Raw genomic sequence first — 14,044 nt, forward strand, 5'->3', positions numbered from 1 at the left:
GAGGAAAAACCAGTGAGGAGAGTATGAGGCAGAGATTGCAATCCAGGCCCCAGTGAGCATTGGACCTGTGGCCCCTGGATTCTGAGACCACCACTTTAACCCCTGAGCTGTGGAGCCACAGCGTCCCTTATTTCAATGAAGAGGGCCTGAAGGACTGGCTCAGACCCTACCTTCCTGCCCCTCCATTTTCTCTTCAGTTCTTGGATCTTTACGTTTGTTTTTACACACTCCTGAGGTTCAATATCTGCTCTGATCATGGGTCCAAAGCACCCACCGTATCATGCTGCCTCCTCACAAGGGTATTGGGCCTGATGGGACCCACTGGATCTCCTGCTAGTAGCCTTGAAGCCTCTTGCCTGCATCACGGGGCTGCCATCGAATCCCTTGCAGCCCCTTGAGCAGGGCCACCCAGAGGATTCAGGGGGCCTGGGGCAAAGCAATTTCGGGGGCCCCTTCCATTTAAAAAAAGTTGCAATACTATAGAATACTATATTCTTGTGGGGGCCCCTGCGGGGCCCGGGGCCTGGGGCAAATTGCCCCATTTGCCCCCCCTCTGGGCAGCCCTGCCCTTGAGATGCAGCGTCAGAGTGTTATATGGTCTTAGTTCTGTCGCCTTCACATGCCACCTTCCAATGAGACTCTGGTTCCTGACCATCTAAAAGAGTTGCCTTCCTCAGGCTCAGCAGCAAGGACGGGCAAATCCAGGGGACGATCTCCGAGCAGGGGAAGAACATCCCTGCACGCCAGACAGCATTGAAAACACCAACAGGCAAATAGCTCAAGAACTAGGGCTCCTTTGCTTTCCCAGCAGGATACCAAAGTCTCTGCACTGTGGCCAAACCCCATGAGTGACAGCAAAGGAGGGAGATGAGCAACAACAAACTAGGCAGCTTGGGGAACGCCCTGGGGTTTCATAGCCAACCCATTGGAGTTGATGGGCCTTGTCTGGACAAAACAAGCAGAAACCGGAGAGAACAATCCTGTGCTGGCCTTTACAAAAGGAACAGATGGGAGCTAAAATGTATGTCAGGAAGACACGGCATGCCATCCCAGATCAGGGTCCGGCCCAGCCTATCTCCAGCCCTGCTACTTCAAAGAGTCAGCAAAAAAATCAATCAAATCAGAATGCACCCGGCCAGTAGCGCAATGCATACTGCAAACACTGGGTGAAAATCCTTCCTGACCTCTGCAGAGGCTGGCTGCTGTCCTGAAACATGACACTTTATTAGACATTCACAAATGCCACTGCTGGCCCTAAACTGATCTAGGCTCCAGTCCTGCCCCATTGAAAACAAGGGAAGTTTTGCTCTTGACTACAGTGGGAGCAGGATCGAGCCCCTAGACACAATATGATTTGCTAATCTCCAGGCACTGCCTAGTCACATGGGGTGAAGAGGTATCTTCCTTTTGTTTATTCAAAATTTACCGACCATTAAATTAATTAAATAACCCTGGGATCTGACAGGGTAGTACAGAGGGGCTCGTCAGTTCTAAGCCCCTCTTTAATATTCTTACATAGCTCAGTTATTGTAAATCCGGTCTAATTTCTCCTTTCAAGGCTAAATAATCCTAGTTGCTGCAAACTCACCAGATGTAATCCTCAACCTCTCAGCAACCTTCAAGTTGCTCTCTCTAATTTCTACTTTTCTATGAAAACCTGGCTGGTGATGCAGGGAATGGTCTGTCCCAAGGTCTTTATGGCTACTATAAGATTTACGGGGGTGGGGGGGGAAGATATGGATGTGTTCATGGGTGGTGCGGTCTCAATAGATCTATGCAGGGTTGGCTAGGGAATTGATGTCCTGTGCATTCTGCAGTCTGATGGCAGGAATCCTCTCTCAACATTCCCCACATGCAGAGTGTCCTGATGGGTAGTGCAGAGGATTGGGTGCCAGGACTTCTGGGTTGTATCCTGGCTCTGCCACTGCGTGAGCCTAAGTAATTTGCTTCACAGTTACCTTGAACTCCTCATAGTTTGTTTGCTGAATCCTTCAGTTCTCATCTTATACTTTGATGGCGAGGTCTTTGAGGCAGGGCCTGTCTTCCTTATATGCACAGACAGAACCTAGCACTGGGACCTCTGAATGCTACCGTGATACATATAACCACTAACACGCTGTCAAGCAGTTTGCGGTCCTCAGATAAAAGCGTTATGGGTAGATTATCTGAAGCAGCAGCAAAGGAGGCATGCGCAATACACACTTTTCATTGATGATAGTGGAATCAGGATTGGGTGGAAATAATTTTCTAAAACAAACATTTAGGGGGGAAATTCCCCAGTTTCTACAGATTGTACGTTCTCTATCATACTTCCTTTTTACAGTCTCATTGGCTGCCATGTTAGTTTGGTTTAAGAGCACACACCTCAAACCTCTCACCTCAAATGCTTGGAATGTGAGTCCTACATGAAACCCCTCGGAAACCGTGATCCTCCAGACGCACTCTTTGGAAGGTCGGTAGTCATCTGGGTAATTGGGAGACTGAATCTGGCCAGCATCCTTGTGAATTTCTCCACCACAAATTGCTTCAGAAAAACAAACAGCACATGGATGGGATTACACATTGTGTCCTCACCGAATGCCTGCTCCCAGCACACCCTCTCCCCTTACAAAGCCATTTTAACTACACTCATTCTATATGGCCCCCCAAACAAACCGTGAAAGGTATTAAAAGCCTAACACGATTCTGCTTAGTGCCTCTTGTCTTGCTGTGTCTTCCCCCAAGGATATCAGCTCTGTGGGGCAGGAATTGTTTGGATAGTTGTGTCTGGTACACCACTTAATTTAATTATCAAATTAATAATAGTAATCATACATGAAATGGACAATTAAAGCCCACAAAAAAAGCAAAGTGAAATCCTGCCACTAGATGGCACTGATTGCAAACATAATGCGAGTTCATGGGAAGATGTGCCTAAAGATACCGGCCAATCTAAAACAGCTTGATTGCATATGGTCTCATGGATATGCATCCCCAGATGCTCTGTAGACTTAGAATCCAGGCACAGTCATTTCTCTGTGCAGGCAAGAAGTTGGGCAACACAGAGGTGGGACTGCGCATTGCAAGTGTAGAGTTGGGAGTTGGGACTTGGAAAAAAGGCCACAGAGAAGGAAGTTGCAGTAGACAATGTTGGAGCTATTTTCTAAATAAAACTTTTCATATTGGTAAGAGGATCAAATCAAGGAAAGTCAAAGCTCGACATAGGAATAGGTATCAGCAGTTTATGCTATCAGCACCAAGAGCTGCGCAGAGAATGTGTGTTTCTTTTTTAAACCGCCCTCAAAGCTTGGATTTATTTTTAAAAGTCAGCCTAAAAAAAATGAAGATACAATTTCAGAGCCCAGCATGACCTCTGCATGGGCTCTGTGGGTGGGTTTGTACAGCACCTTGCACAATGGGGGAGGGATAGCTCAATGGTTTGAGCTTTGGCCTGTTAAACCCAGGGTTGTGAGTTCAATCCTTGAGAGGGCCACTTAGGGATCTGGGGCAAAATCAGTACTTGGTCCTGCTAGTGAAGGCAGGGGGCTGGACTCAATGACCTTTCAGGGTCCCTTCCAGTTCTATGAGATAGGTATATCACCATATATTATTAATCCTGAAACTAAGCACTACCATAGCAAACATTAAATAACAATATGCACATTAGATTTCCAGCACTGAATCCAAGCAGCTCTATGGAGCTGCTTCTCAGAAACCAGGGTGACAATGAATGGCGACGCTACTGGGTAGACTTGCCTCCAGATGAGTCATAAAACCAAGACCCTGGCTACCTTGGAGATTCCATAGCATTTCTGTGTTAACCAACTCTAGTAGCTTGGCTACTCATTGCAACTTAGGTCTTCTTCTTAACAGCCCCACCCGCTACAGTCTCAGTTGGAGAACTATTAGTCAATCCCCCTCCTAAAAATCATCCTGTTGTAGTGGTGCTAGTGCAGAATGGCTGCTGCATTTCTACCCCACCCTCCCTCGTAGCAGCTGCATTTCAGCAGTGGGTTAGTGTTTCCTAAATCATGTGGAGCAGCCGTAGCCACTCTATAGTTAAAGCTGAAGCTAGTTTATTATAAGCCCAGTTTTTGAAATGCTTCCCTCCCTTCCCAACGTCCCAACCCCTCATAAATTTTACACACGTGGTCTCATCCCTGTGTAGATTTAGTCTGGGAAGTTTGGTAAAGTTAGCTAAAAGGGTTCTGAAGTTACGGTATCTTTAAAATGGCTGCACTCATTTTTTTTCAAACTTTTCCTAAACTGTGTTTGGCTGCACAATGACTATGCCTATAAACTCCTAATTTGCTTGGATTTACTGAGGAGCGAGGCCGCAAGTTCCTTTGACAGGTACACAAAACAATACTGAAATTATGAACAGACCTGTCTGACTCCAGGCTGTGTTGTACCAGTTGCTGGTCTGAGCCAGATGTTAAGGAGTGGTGATACATGATTGGAGAGGACTGCAGGGGGACAGAAGTCTTATAGGGCACCAAGGGAACTGAGGGAGAGGTGACTGGAAGGGAAAGATTGGAGGTGGCAGGATGGCATGGAGCTGTGATCCCTGATGTCAGAATTTGGGAGACTCAGGAGCAGGAGGTGGGGATGGATAGAGGGGAGCAGCAGTCTGGTGGAGAAGGAGTGGGGTTGATGAATGGGGGCTCAGGGAATGGTCAGAGGCATAAATGGGGGGGGGGGGGTATGGGATGTGGAAGCAGAAAAAGAACGGTCAGAAAAGAACTGCAATGCATGACAGTTTGTTAGCAAGAGTCAGGCTAACTGTAGCCCTGATAACGCGAGATTTGTAGAAGCGAGGATTGTGTGAGGCGGGTGAGAAAGTACTGTGTGAGAAGTTATTGTGACCTTGTATAGATAAGGTGTAGAAGACCTTGTGTAGATAAGGTATAGGAAATATTGTATGTTGGCAAGAGTCAAAACAATTAAGAAATAAGATATCAAGATGGCTTATGTATAACAAAATGCAGCTGTCCCTCATTATTGAAAGGTATAAATGCTTGTTGTAATTAGGTATCAGTGAGAGAGACCTGCTTGGCTCTCTCCCTCTGCACAATTGTGAGAGTGAATAAAGCTTCTGACTTGCTGTACCCAAACAAAAGAGTGAGAACTCAGTTTTTCTCCGACAATTTGGGGGCTCGTCCGGGATGGCAACGCCCTCAGAGGCACCGGCAGTTACTACGGATCGTTCCCCTTCGAACCCCATGGCGCCACAATAGAGGTAGGAGACCTTTTGAAATCTCTATTGGGGTGTCGGAGGAGGACTGTCCATGGGGCCGTCTGTCCCTGTTGGGCTCACGCCATCCGAACTTATTGACTGTGCAGCAAGGTCAGATGCTGAGCGGCGTAGGGGAATTGTTTGCCGCCCCCTGTATGCATATGCGAGGTGCATAGGATTGCACCTGTGTTGAGGGGTTGTTACCGCCTCAGCAGGAGGGGTTTTTACCGCCTCATAGTCCGGACAGAGGGGTTGTTTACCGCCTCAAGAGGGGTTTTTACCGCCTCGAGTGATGCATCGAGGTACTTGGGAATAGTACCTGGAGTAACGCCTTGGTGTGTGTGTGTGTGTGTGTGTGTACACCAGTGTGAATTGAGTGTTACCGGAAGACGCCCAGAGTACTCTGCGAAGTCTTTTGGCTCGTGACCAGAACTACTCTAACGCAAGCCCGGTAACTAGAGGATCTTTTAGGAGATCCGACCCACGGTGGGCTAACTCGGCCTGGCATCGTCCGGCGAGGAGGCTGCCTGGGTCTAGGAGTGTGTGAACCCATCTTCCCTCCCCTTTTCCTCTCCGTGTGAGCCACTGACAGTCGGACCATCTCACTGGATGCAACAGAGTAAGCGGCGCCGTCTCTCTGAGATTAGCCGACGCTCTTTGCTGAAGGGAGGTGTAGGAGGTCATGGCTATCCTCGTTAGTCTCTCCTGTGTGAGTACCCTGTAGGGAGAGATCCTTAGTTTATATGCCGCTAGCGCGGACAGGGCATCCTCCTCCCTGTGTGTGTGATTGGAAAATGGGTGGGGGACAGTCTAAGGATTCCCTCTCACCCCCTAAGGGTACCCCAGCTTATTTTATGTACGTACATTATGGTCCATCAACCTGCAGGTATTTAGAGAATTGGAATCATTACACGCGTGAAAATTCATCTAAACAATGCCCACTAGAAGGTACCTTCAATCTAGATAAGATCATACATCTCAGAGGAGTTTTTAATCACCAAAAAAGAAAGCCTCTCACACACTGGGAGCAATTTGTCTATTGAGGAAAGGAACGGGTTAATTTGAAATTCAGCTTGGTCCAGAGATAAAGAGAAAGTTAATCTGCGTTCAAGGTCAAGAATCAATGCAGACCAGGCTAAGTACAAAGAAAAACTGCTTTCGGCCCCAGCTGGCTGTGAAAAAATATAGACATAGTCAAACCAAAGGCAATACAAGTTACAGTGCTGAGATTACATTTGCAAAGCTTAACTGTCCAGTGAGATCCAACAGTCTGCCTTTGCGACCCTGGAGCCGGCGTGGTTTGGGGACACTGAAGAAGCCACAGGCAGCCGGCCTGGACTGGAATCACTGAAAAGACGCCCCAGGAGACTTCAGGGTGTAAAAGAACTGCCCTCCCAAGAGAGGAAGCAAGTTGGAGATTGCACAGCACCTTCTCTCAACGTTATACACAGACGTGGCCAGTCTGGACATACGTGTGTGAGTATGAAAGTGTGCCTACTCTCAGCCGCAGTAAATCTGAGAACCGGAGAGGGATTTAGCATTCCTCTCTCCACCCCGGTTGACCGGGAAGGGTTTCAGGTGGATCTACCCCAGTCGTAGCAGGACTGGGCAATAGAGAAGTTGGAGTAATAGGAAGAGTTGTGTACTTGATAACTAGAATTGAGCAATTAAGAGCATAGATCATGAACCAGGCAGCAACTCAAACCTATGCCCAGGGCAAGTTGCAAGCCTTGAGACAGGACTTCCAGGCAGAAAAGGAAGCACTGGCTAAGCAAGTACCGGTCCTTCAGGGACTTGTCAGAATTTAACCATTTGTGTTTGCATATGCTGTAACAGCAGTGTGTTTTCCACAAGAGAAAATTGAATAGTTAAACGCCAATGGGCCATGCGTTTTGCCCAAGTGGCAAGCCTCACGAGGGAGGACTCGGGTAGCCTTGTGAGTAAGAATGTTTAAGAGAAGAGACCAGGAAGGGTGGGGGCTAGTTGAGAAGCCCACCCTCCTATCTAAATTGGTAGTGAAAAAGCCGGTGCCCATGGAAGGGACGGTTCAGCGAGAAAAGCAGGATTGGGCCCAAGCGGGCAGGCAATAGATAGAGAGATTGGAAAACAGGTTGGAAACTTTGAGGGCATAGTGGAAGGAAAGGAGTAAGTAATTATAAGCATGGGGATTTCAAATCCCCAGGATAATAATTGGAATGGTAAAATCTGAGTTGAGTTGGGTGTCGTTTTGGGAGACAAGCAAGTGATTTAAGAAAAGAGAGTGAAAAGTTAACTCTGTAGTTGCTAGAGGGAATCAAGCAGTGAAACTTGGTAGGAATGTCTGTAAGTAATTCAGGCAAGAGGTTATTTAAGTGGAATTATTCGACTATGAATAAGTTAGTCAAATGTGCTGAAAAACACTCCTGCTGTGTACAATCTGTGTTTTATAAGTTTGAGATGAATTGGTATTGTTTTAAAGTTGCAAAAACCGAAAATACTTTTGCCAGACACAGGAAACTAGTGTTGTTTAATATGGTGTTTAGCATTTAATCCTTAAGGTGACTTAATGCTTTACAAGATTTAAAATGTTTTAACTAAAGACCAAAGGTTGTGGCTGCAGCAGGGTAGTCAAAGCCAGGAGAATAAAAGATTTGAATTTGTTTTTGGGTAACAAAATAGCAGATAAAAAATCTGGTAAAAAGATAGAGAAGGACAGTGCCCCTGGCTCTGTGTGGTCGAGCTGTCACTTTACTAGGGGTGCATGGAGATTTTGTAAGCACAAAAGAAACAGTTACACCTTGTGTAGAAATTGATGTGGCTAGTGTTATGGAAATTGAATTGTGGAGAGGATGTGCATTTTCCCCAGAACATGTGCAGTGTATATTGTAGCAGAGGTAAAAGAAATGCAAACCTACCAGTATAGGTTGTGTTGTCTTTTTCAGATCACTGGGTGTTTGAAAGCAGGAGCTAGAAGTAAAAGGCAATCAAAAGTCTGGGAAAGTTAATTGTGTCCCTTTTAAAGTAAGAATCTTTAAGCTGTGGATAGCTTTGGATCTGGAAGCAAGCCAGAAAGCATCTGTATTAATGCAATTTTCTAACTAATAAGGTAGAAGCCACTGAAACCTGGGCTGCCTATGAAACAAATACAAGGAAATATGGGGTAATTCCTCTGTTTTGTCTAAAATCAACAAGAGTATGTGTATATAAAGGAAATATTTTAAGCAATGACTGACTACCCAGAAGGGGTAGACCTCTGTTCTTTTGTCTTTCAGATCATCAGAGAAAACGGATGCCAGCTGAACAGCATTCAACGTACCATGCATTTACTGGTACAATAGGAATTATTTTTGTGTTCTTTGTCCCGTCTTGTGGTGTTTGTCTTGTGGCCAGAATTGTTGGGTTTAATAATTTCATAAGACAGTCTAGTTCAAAATTAAATAGAAGGGTTAAATCAAAAAGCAGATACTTGTTTTATTCAACTTGGAATACAAAAAGTGTTTGGATAAATCAGGAAAATGTGATATACTAAAGTCTAATATATTTGCTTAAGTAAGAAAAAGAAACTTCATTGGCCAGATTTTTAATTGAAAAAAATGGTTGTTAAAATTTGCATACCAACAGTCTTTGGAAGCAAGGACATGGAAGGTTAACCCACTCCCCATATTGCCCATGGGATCCTTCTGGCTACCTCAGATTTCTAGCCAGAGGGCTGGGGAGGGAGGAAAGCTATTGGACACCTGAGGTTGTACCGAGTGAACTCCTCAAAAGTGGGTGTGCTTGTCCTGGTTTGTTGCTCCAAAGCTCTGTAATAAAGTTATTTTACTGGAAGGGTGTACATGGCATACATTGAATAATAAGACTAATGTACTGTATAATGGCAATGTGTATGTGTTCATTGTTGGGAAAAGGTGTATGAGTGAAGAGTGGAAGTTTCCTTTGTAGGTTAAAAGAAGCCAAGAAGGGGAGAAGGAAAAAGAACAGAATGAGTTAACTGAGGAAAAAATAGCTAGCAAGCTCAGTCCAAAGATAAGACGTTGGCCCCATCCAAGGATACTACCCACAGCTAAGACTTGGCTGACAGCCAAGAAAAGGGGGGGCCTGAATGTGCCCAACAACTATGATATCTGCAAAACACTGCCAGGCATTAATGAAATGTGTTAGGTTTCTTTTCTCACAGATAAAAGAAGTGCTACCCAAAGACCCTAGCAGCCCTGCCATTCATTGAAACAAGGAGACTGAGTCTATGTAAAGTCCATCAACGAAAGACTGCTTTGGCTCCATGCTGGAAAGGCCCTTTCCAAGTCCTGTTAACCACCAACACCGCTGTAAAGTGCCAAGGACTGCCCACCTGGAACCATGCTTCTTACTGCAAAAAGACCCCTCCACCTGGAGAGGATTCTCCAGCTGCTGATCAGCCTATTTCTCCTGCTAGCTCTGCTGTGCCTCCTGGACAGCAGGGAAGGAGGACAAGGTGAAGTGCTAGTAACCTCTCCTTTGTCCACTGACAGATCTACAATGCCTTTGAATTCTTTTACAGGAATCACACCAGTACAGGGTGAAGTGCTAGTAACCTCTCCCCTGCACTATGGTGAATCACAACTGCTTTTGAAGAAGAAGAAAAGAAGAAACACTCGCTCTGCTGAAACCACCAAAGTCCAGGAATTCCTGACTACAAAAGACATTAAGAACTGGCCCTGGTGGAGAAGACGGAGCATCGTTTATTGGCAAGGAGGGAACTGTGGGGACCGTTCCTGGGAATGCGGGGTCCAGTGGTGGGGTGGATTCTTTCCAGGATCAGGACTTTGTGCTTATGGACAGGTACCTTCAGGGTGCACTGCCCTTCCTAATTGGCTTTCAGAAGATGAATATCAAAACCGCCTTGCCACCACTAGGACTACACCCACTAGTCCCTTGACCCCTGCCACCACCACTGTAACTTACCCAGATACAAACCGTACTGTATATTCCAATGAAACCCATTGGCCAAGGCTTTCAAATCTTAGTGATTTACTGAAATTTTGTTCAGAGAAATTATTCTTTAAAGTTCAAGATAATGTATATGAGCAAACAATTGAATGGAAAACAAATGGATCAGTAGAGATAGAAATACATGATATCACTACCAGCGAACCCCAAGAATTAATAATTGCAATTGATGGGTTCTATAGTGAAGTAGATATGATGGTTGTTCCTGGAACTTGTACTGTGTTAAATGAGAGAGGCCCTTATTGTTATTTGGTCACCCAATTAGTGAATAATCAGACAAATACCCAAATTGTTCACAGGGGGCTGCCATTAGATTAGCACAACAGAGGGCTTGGGTTATTTCCTCTAGAAAGAAGAGAGACTTGACCGGATCCCTGTGGGATGGGGCCAATAGTGCAGCAGCAGTGTGGAATATTTTTAAGAACCAGGAACATGATGAGAAATTGGGCCAACTAGAGAAGGCCATTGGCCTTGTTTCTGGAGCACAACTAACCCAGGTACATGCTGGAGTTGGTGAGTTACATGTTATTTCCGCCCTTAGTTCTATGACCCAGAAGTTGCTGACAGAGATGGTATTGAATATCACTGAGGCTGGGAAGGCATTGCAGTGGGATCTAGCATGTTCAGAGATTCAGGATTTCCTGAATGACCAGCTGATGTCCATTCGGAATGATCTAGAACATCAGGCTTGGCCCACTGCCCTTACAGACACATCAGGAGTACCATCTGATCTGTGGCCATGGAGACTTACTTGGAAACTTTCTGGATGGAAGTGCGGACGTTCTCAGTGCTCCTTCCAAGCATATGGACCGGTAAAGGGGGTGTGGGCTCCCACATACCGTATCCTGCCGGGTCCATGGGGAGGATGCATGTGGGATTGGATAATTCACTGAGACATCTGGGAAATTAGACCACCTGATATGCCCAATCGATTTTTAGTCAGTGCTCCTGGGATTACACCTCACATTTGGATGGGGTTAGGAAGTCAGTGGACATTTTGGCCATTAGAACCCCACAGCTTCAGTGTAACCGTAAACTGGAGCCAGGAGAAGTTGTCACTGTTTATGACTACGTTTGCTGGGAGGGTAGGGGACAAGGAACTACCCTGACAGGACACTTACTTTTTCAAGCTAACGATAGCTGTGTGTATGTTAATGACACCACATTACAAGACATACATTTTAATCTCACTACCACTGCAGGCAATCATATTATTTACTGGCCTGCAGATAGAGCTTTCCAAGTAGCCCTTAGGTTCCAGATACCCTTTAATTGGACTAGTTTAGTACCTGATAGATTTCAGAATTTGTTTTCACTGTTACCAGAGATTCAGAAAATCTCTGAAGTACAAGGGCAAATTCACATGCTTCAAAACATATATCAAGTTGAAAAGTATGCCTTTCAGACTGCTTATAGAGTATCCACTTTATGTACTAAGTATGATGTATTGTGCTTTGTAACTAAGGCTGTACAACAACCCCATTATAGTTTTGCTATGGGAATGTTATTGCTTGTATTGTTATTAGTTAGCTTAGGATTATGTTATTGTTGTTGTAAAAGACGTAATAATAGTAATACCTTTCATGTTCATGCTAATCATGCATTGTCATTACATCCAATCAGAACCGCTAAAATTGAAACATCTGATATAGAATCTGAAGTCCAGGACTTGATGCAAATAGAGGTTTGAGAATGTTTGTTGTACTAGAAGTACAAAAGGGGGGGTTGTGGAAGCAGAAAAAGAACTGTCAGAAAAGAACTGCAATGCATGACAGTTTGTTAGCAAGAGTCAGGCTAACTGTAGCCCTGATAACGCGAGATTTGTAGAAGCGAGGATTGTGTGAGGCGGGTGAGAAAGTACTGTGTGAGAAGTTATTGTGACCTTGTATAGATAAGGTGTAGAAGACCTTGTGTAGATAAGGTATAGGAAATATTGTATGTTGGCAAGAGTCAAAACAATTAAGAAATAAGATATCAAGATGGCTTATGTATAACAAAATGCAGCTGTCCCTCATTATTGAAAGGTATAAATGCTTGTTGTAATTAGGTATCAGTGAGAGAGACCTGCTTGGCTCTCTCCCTCTGCACAGTTGTGAGAGTGAATAAAGCTTCTGACTTGCTGTACCCAAACAAAAGAGTGAGAACTCAGTTTTTCTCCGACAGGGACAAGGCTCAGTATGTGTCCAGTTCTGGGCACCACATTTCAGGAAAGATGTGGACGAATTGGGCAAAGTCCAGAGAAGAGCAACAAAAACAGAATCATAGAATATCAGGGTTGGAAGGGACCTCAGGAGATCATCTAGTCCAACCCCCTGCTCAAAAAATGATGAAAGATCTAGAAAACATGACCTCTGAGGGAAGGTTGAAAAAAATGGTTTTGTTTAGTCTGAAGAAGAGAAGACTGAGGTGGGATATGATAACAGTTTTCAAGTACATAAAATGTCGTTACAAGGAGGAGGGTGAAAAATAGTTCTGCTTAACCTCTGAGGATAGAAGCAGCAGCAATGGGCTTAAATTGCAGCAAGGGAGGTTTAGGTTGGACATTAGGAAAAACTTGTTAAGCACTAGAATAAATTGCCTAGGGAGGTTGTGGAATCTCCATCATTGGGAATTTTTAAGAGCAGGTTGGACAAACACCTGTCAGGGATGGTCTAGATAATACTTAGCCCTACCAAGAGACCAGGGAACTGCAAAACAAAATGCGAGTGTCGTTAAACATACAAACTTGTGTAACCCTCCAGCACCACAAACTAACCCCAAGCAGATCAATCATGCCAATTCCATTCTGCAAAAATATTCTTCTGCTCCCCTATCATCACACTGTGTAGGAACTAACAGTAGTGACTTACGACTGCTCCCTGAGGCTGCATTCCTTATGGAATCTTTATCACCCATTTAAACAAGCGAACAACATACACCCAACATACTTCCACTGCAGAACAAAACAAAGGGGCAAACTTCAGGTCAGTCAGTGCCAAGGAGTGAGGAATGATGATGTGGCTGCGGAGAACTGGCTGGATACTAGATTTGCTCAGGTCCGGATTCGCTAATATTTGTTTGAAAGTGCATTTATTTTTTGCCAAGAGCGTAGTGTTTGCTGGGCATTAGCCAGACCCAGCTGAAGCACGCTTCCCACCTCACTTCTTTATCTAAGTTTGGTTTGTACCTTGTAGCCTGTCAAGTGCTTTGGGAAGGTGCCATGAAAATTTGTGTATATTATGTCCTGCCTCTTTTCAAAACACCACCACCTAGGTCTTGTCTAGCGCTTTTCAGCAGTAGCTCTCAAAGCACTTCCCACAGGAGGTCAGTATCATTAGCCCAATTTTACAGATCGGGAAACTGAGGCAAGCCAGTGACCGAGCCCACCATGCACTTGGTCGCGTGGAAGAGGATATGCATCCAGCCCATGTGAAGGTACTTTTCATAGCACCGACTATTTAGGAAAGAACCTGAAACCAAAATCTGATCTGTTCTAAATCCAGAGTAACTCCACTAGGCCAGCAGTAATTGAGATCAGCAGTGGGCTGTTTGTGATCACAGCAAACCGAGGGAACAGTATGTCCAAAACTGTCAAACTTGAAAGCTCCACGATCTACGAAAGTGAAGGATTGCATGGATTTGATCCTGCACCAGAACAGTTTTGCCATAGACTTTGGCATGACCAGTCCCCGCAAAGGAGCAGCATAAAAGTTAAGTGCTGAAATAGAAGTGCCTTGATTTTCAGAGCAGCTGAGAGACTCGGGTTTCTGTTGGACCAGTGGGTGCTCATTCCCTCTGAAAACCAGGCCGCTTTTCTGTAGGTGTCAGATTTCAGGCACTTTAGTTTTAAAGCATTGGCCTATAGCTTCAGTGAAGGTTTGGCCT

At 45.0% G+C, this 14,044-nt stretch overlaps 1 protein-coding gene across 1 annotated transcript in view; it reads right to left on the reverse strand.

The window, feature by feature from the left end:
* The window catches only part of TLL2 (tolloid like 2), a 197,353-nt gene that overhangs the window by 30,161 nt on the left and 153,148 nt on the right, over positions 1 to 14,044 (reverse strand). Inside the window, exon 12 of the mRNA XM_065407272.1 lies at positions 2,379 to 2,524. Coding sequence (XP_065263344.1) covers positions 2,379 to 2,524 — 146 coding nt within the window. The remainder of the gene's footprint in view (positions 1 to 2,378; positions 2,525 to 14,044) is intronic.

Source organism: Emys orbicularis, chromosome 7 (assembly GCF_028017835.1).
Source record: "Emys orbicularis isolate rEmyOrb1 chromosome 7, rEmyOrb1.hap1, whole genome shotgun sequence".
NCBI classification, from domain to species: domain Eukaryota; kingdom Metazoa; phylum Chordata; order Testudines; family Emydidae; genus Emys; species Emys orbicularis.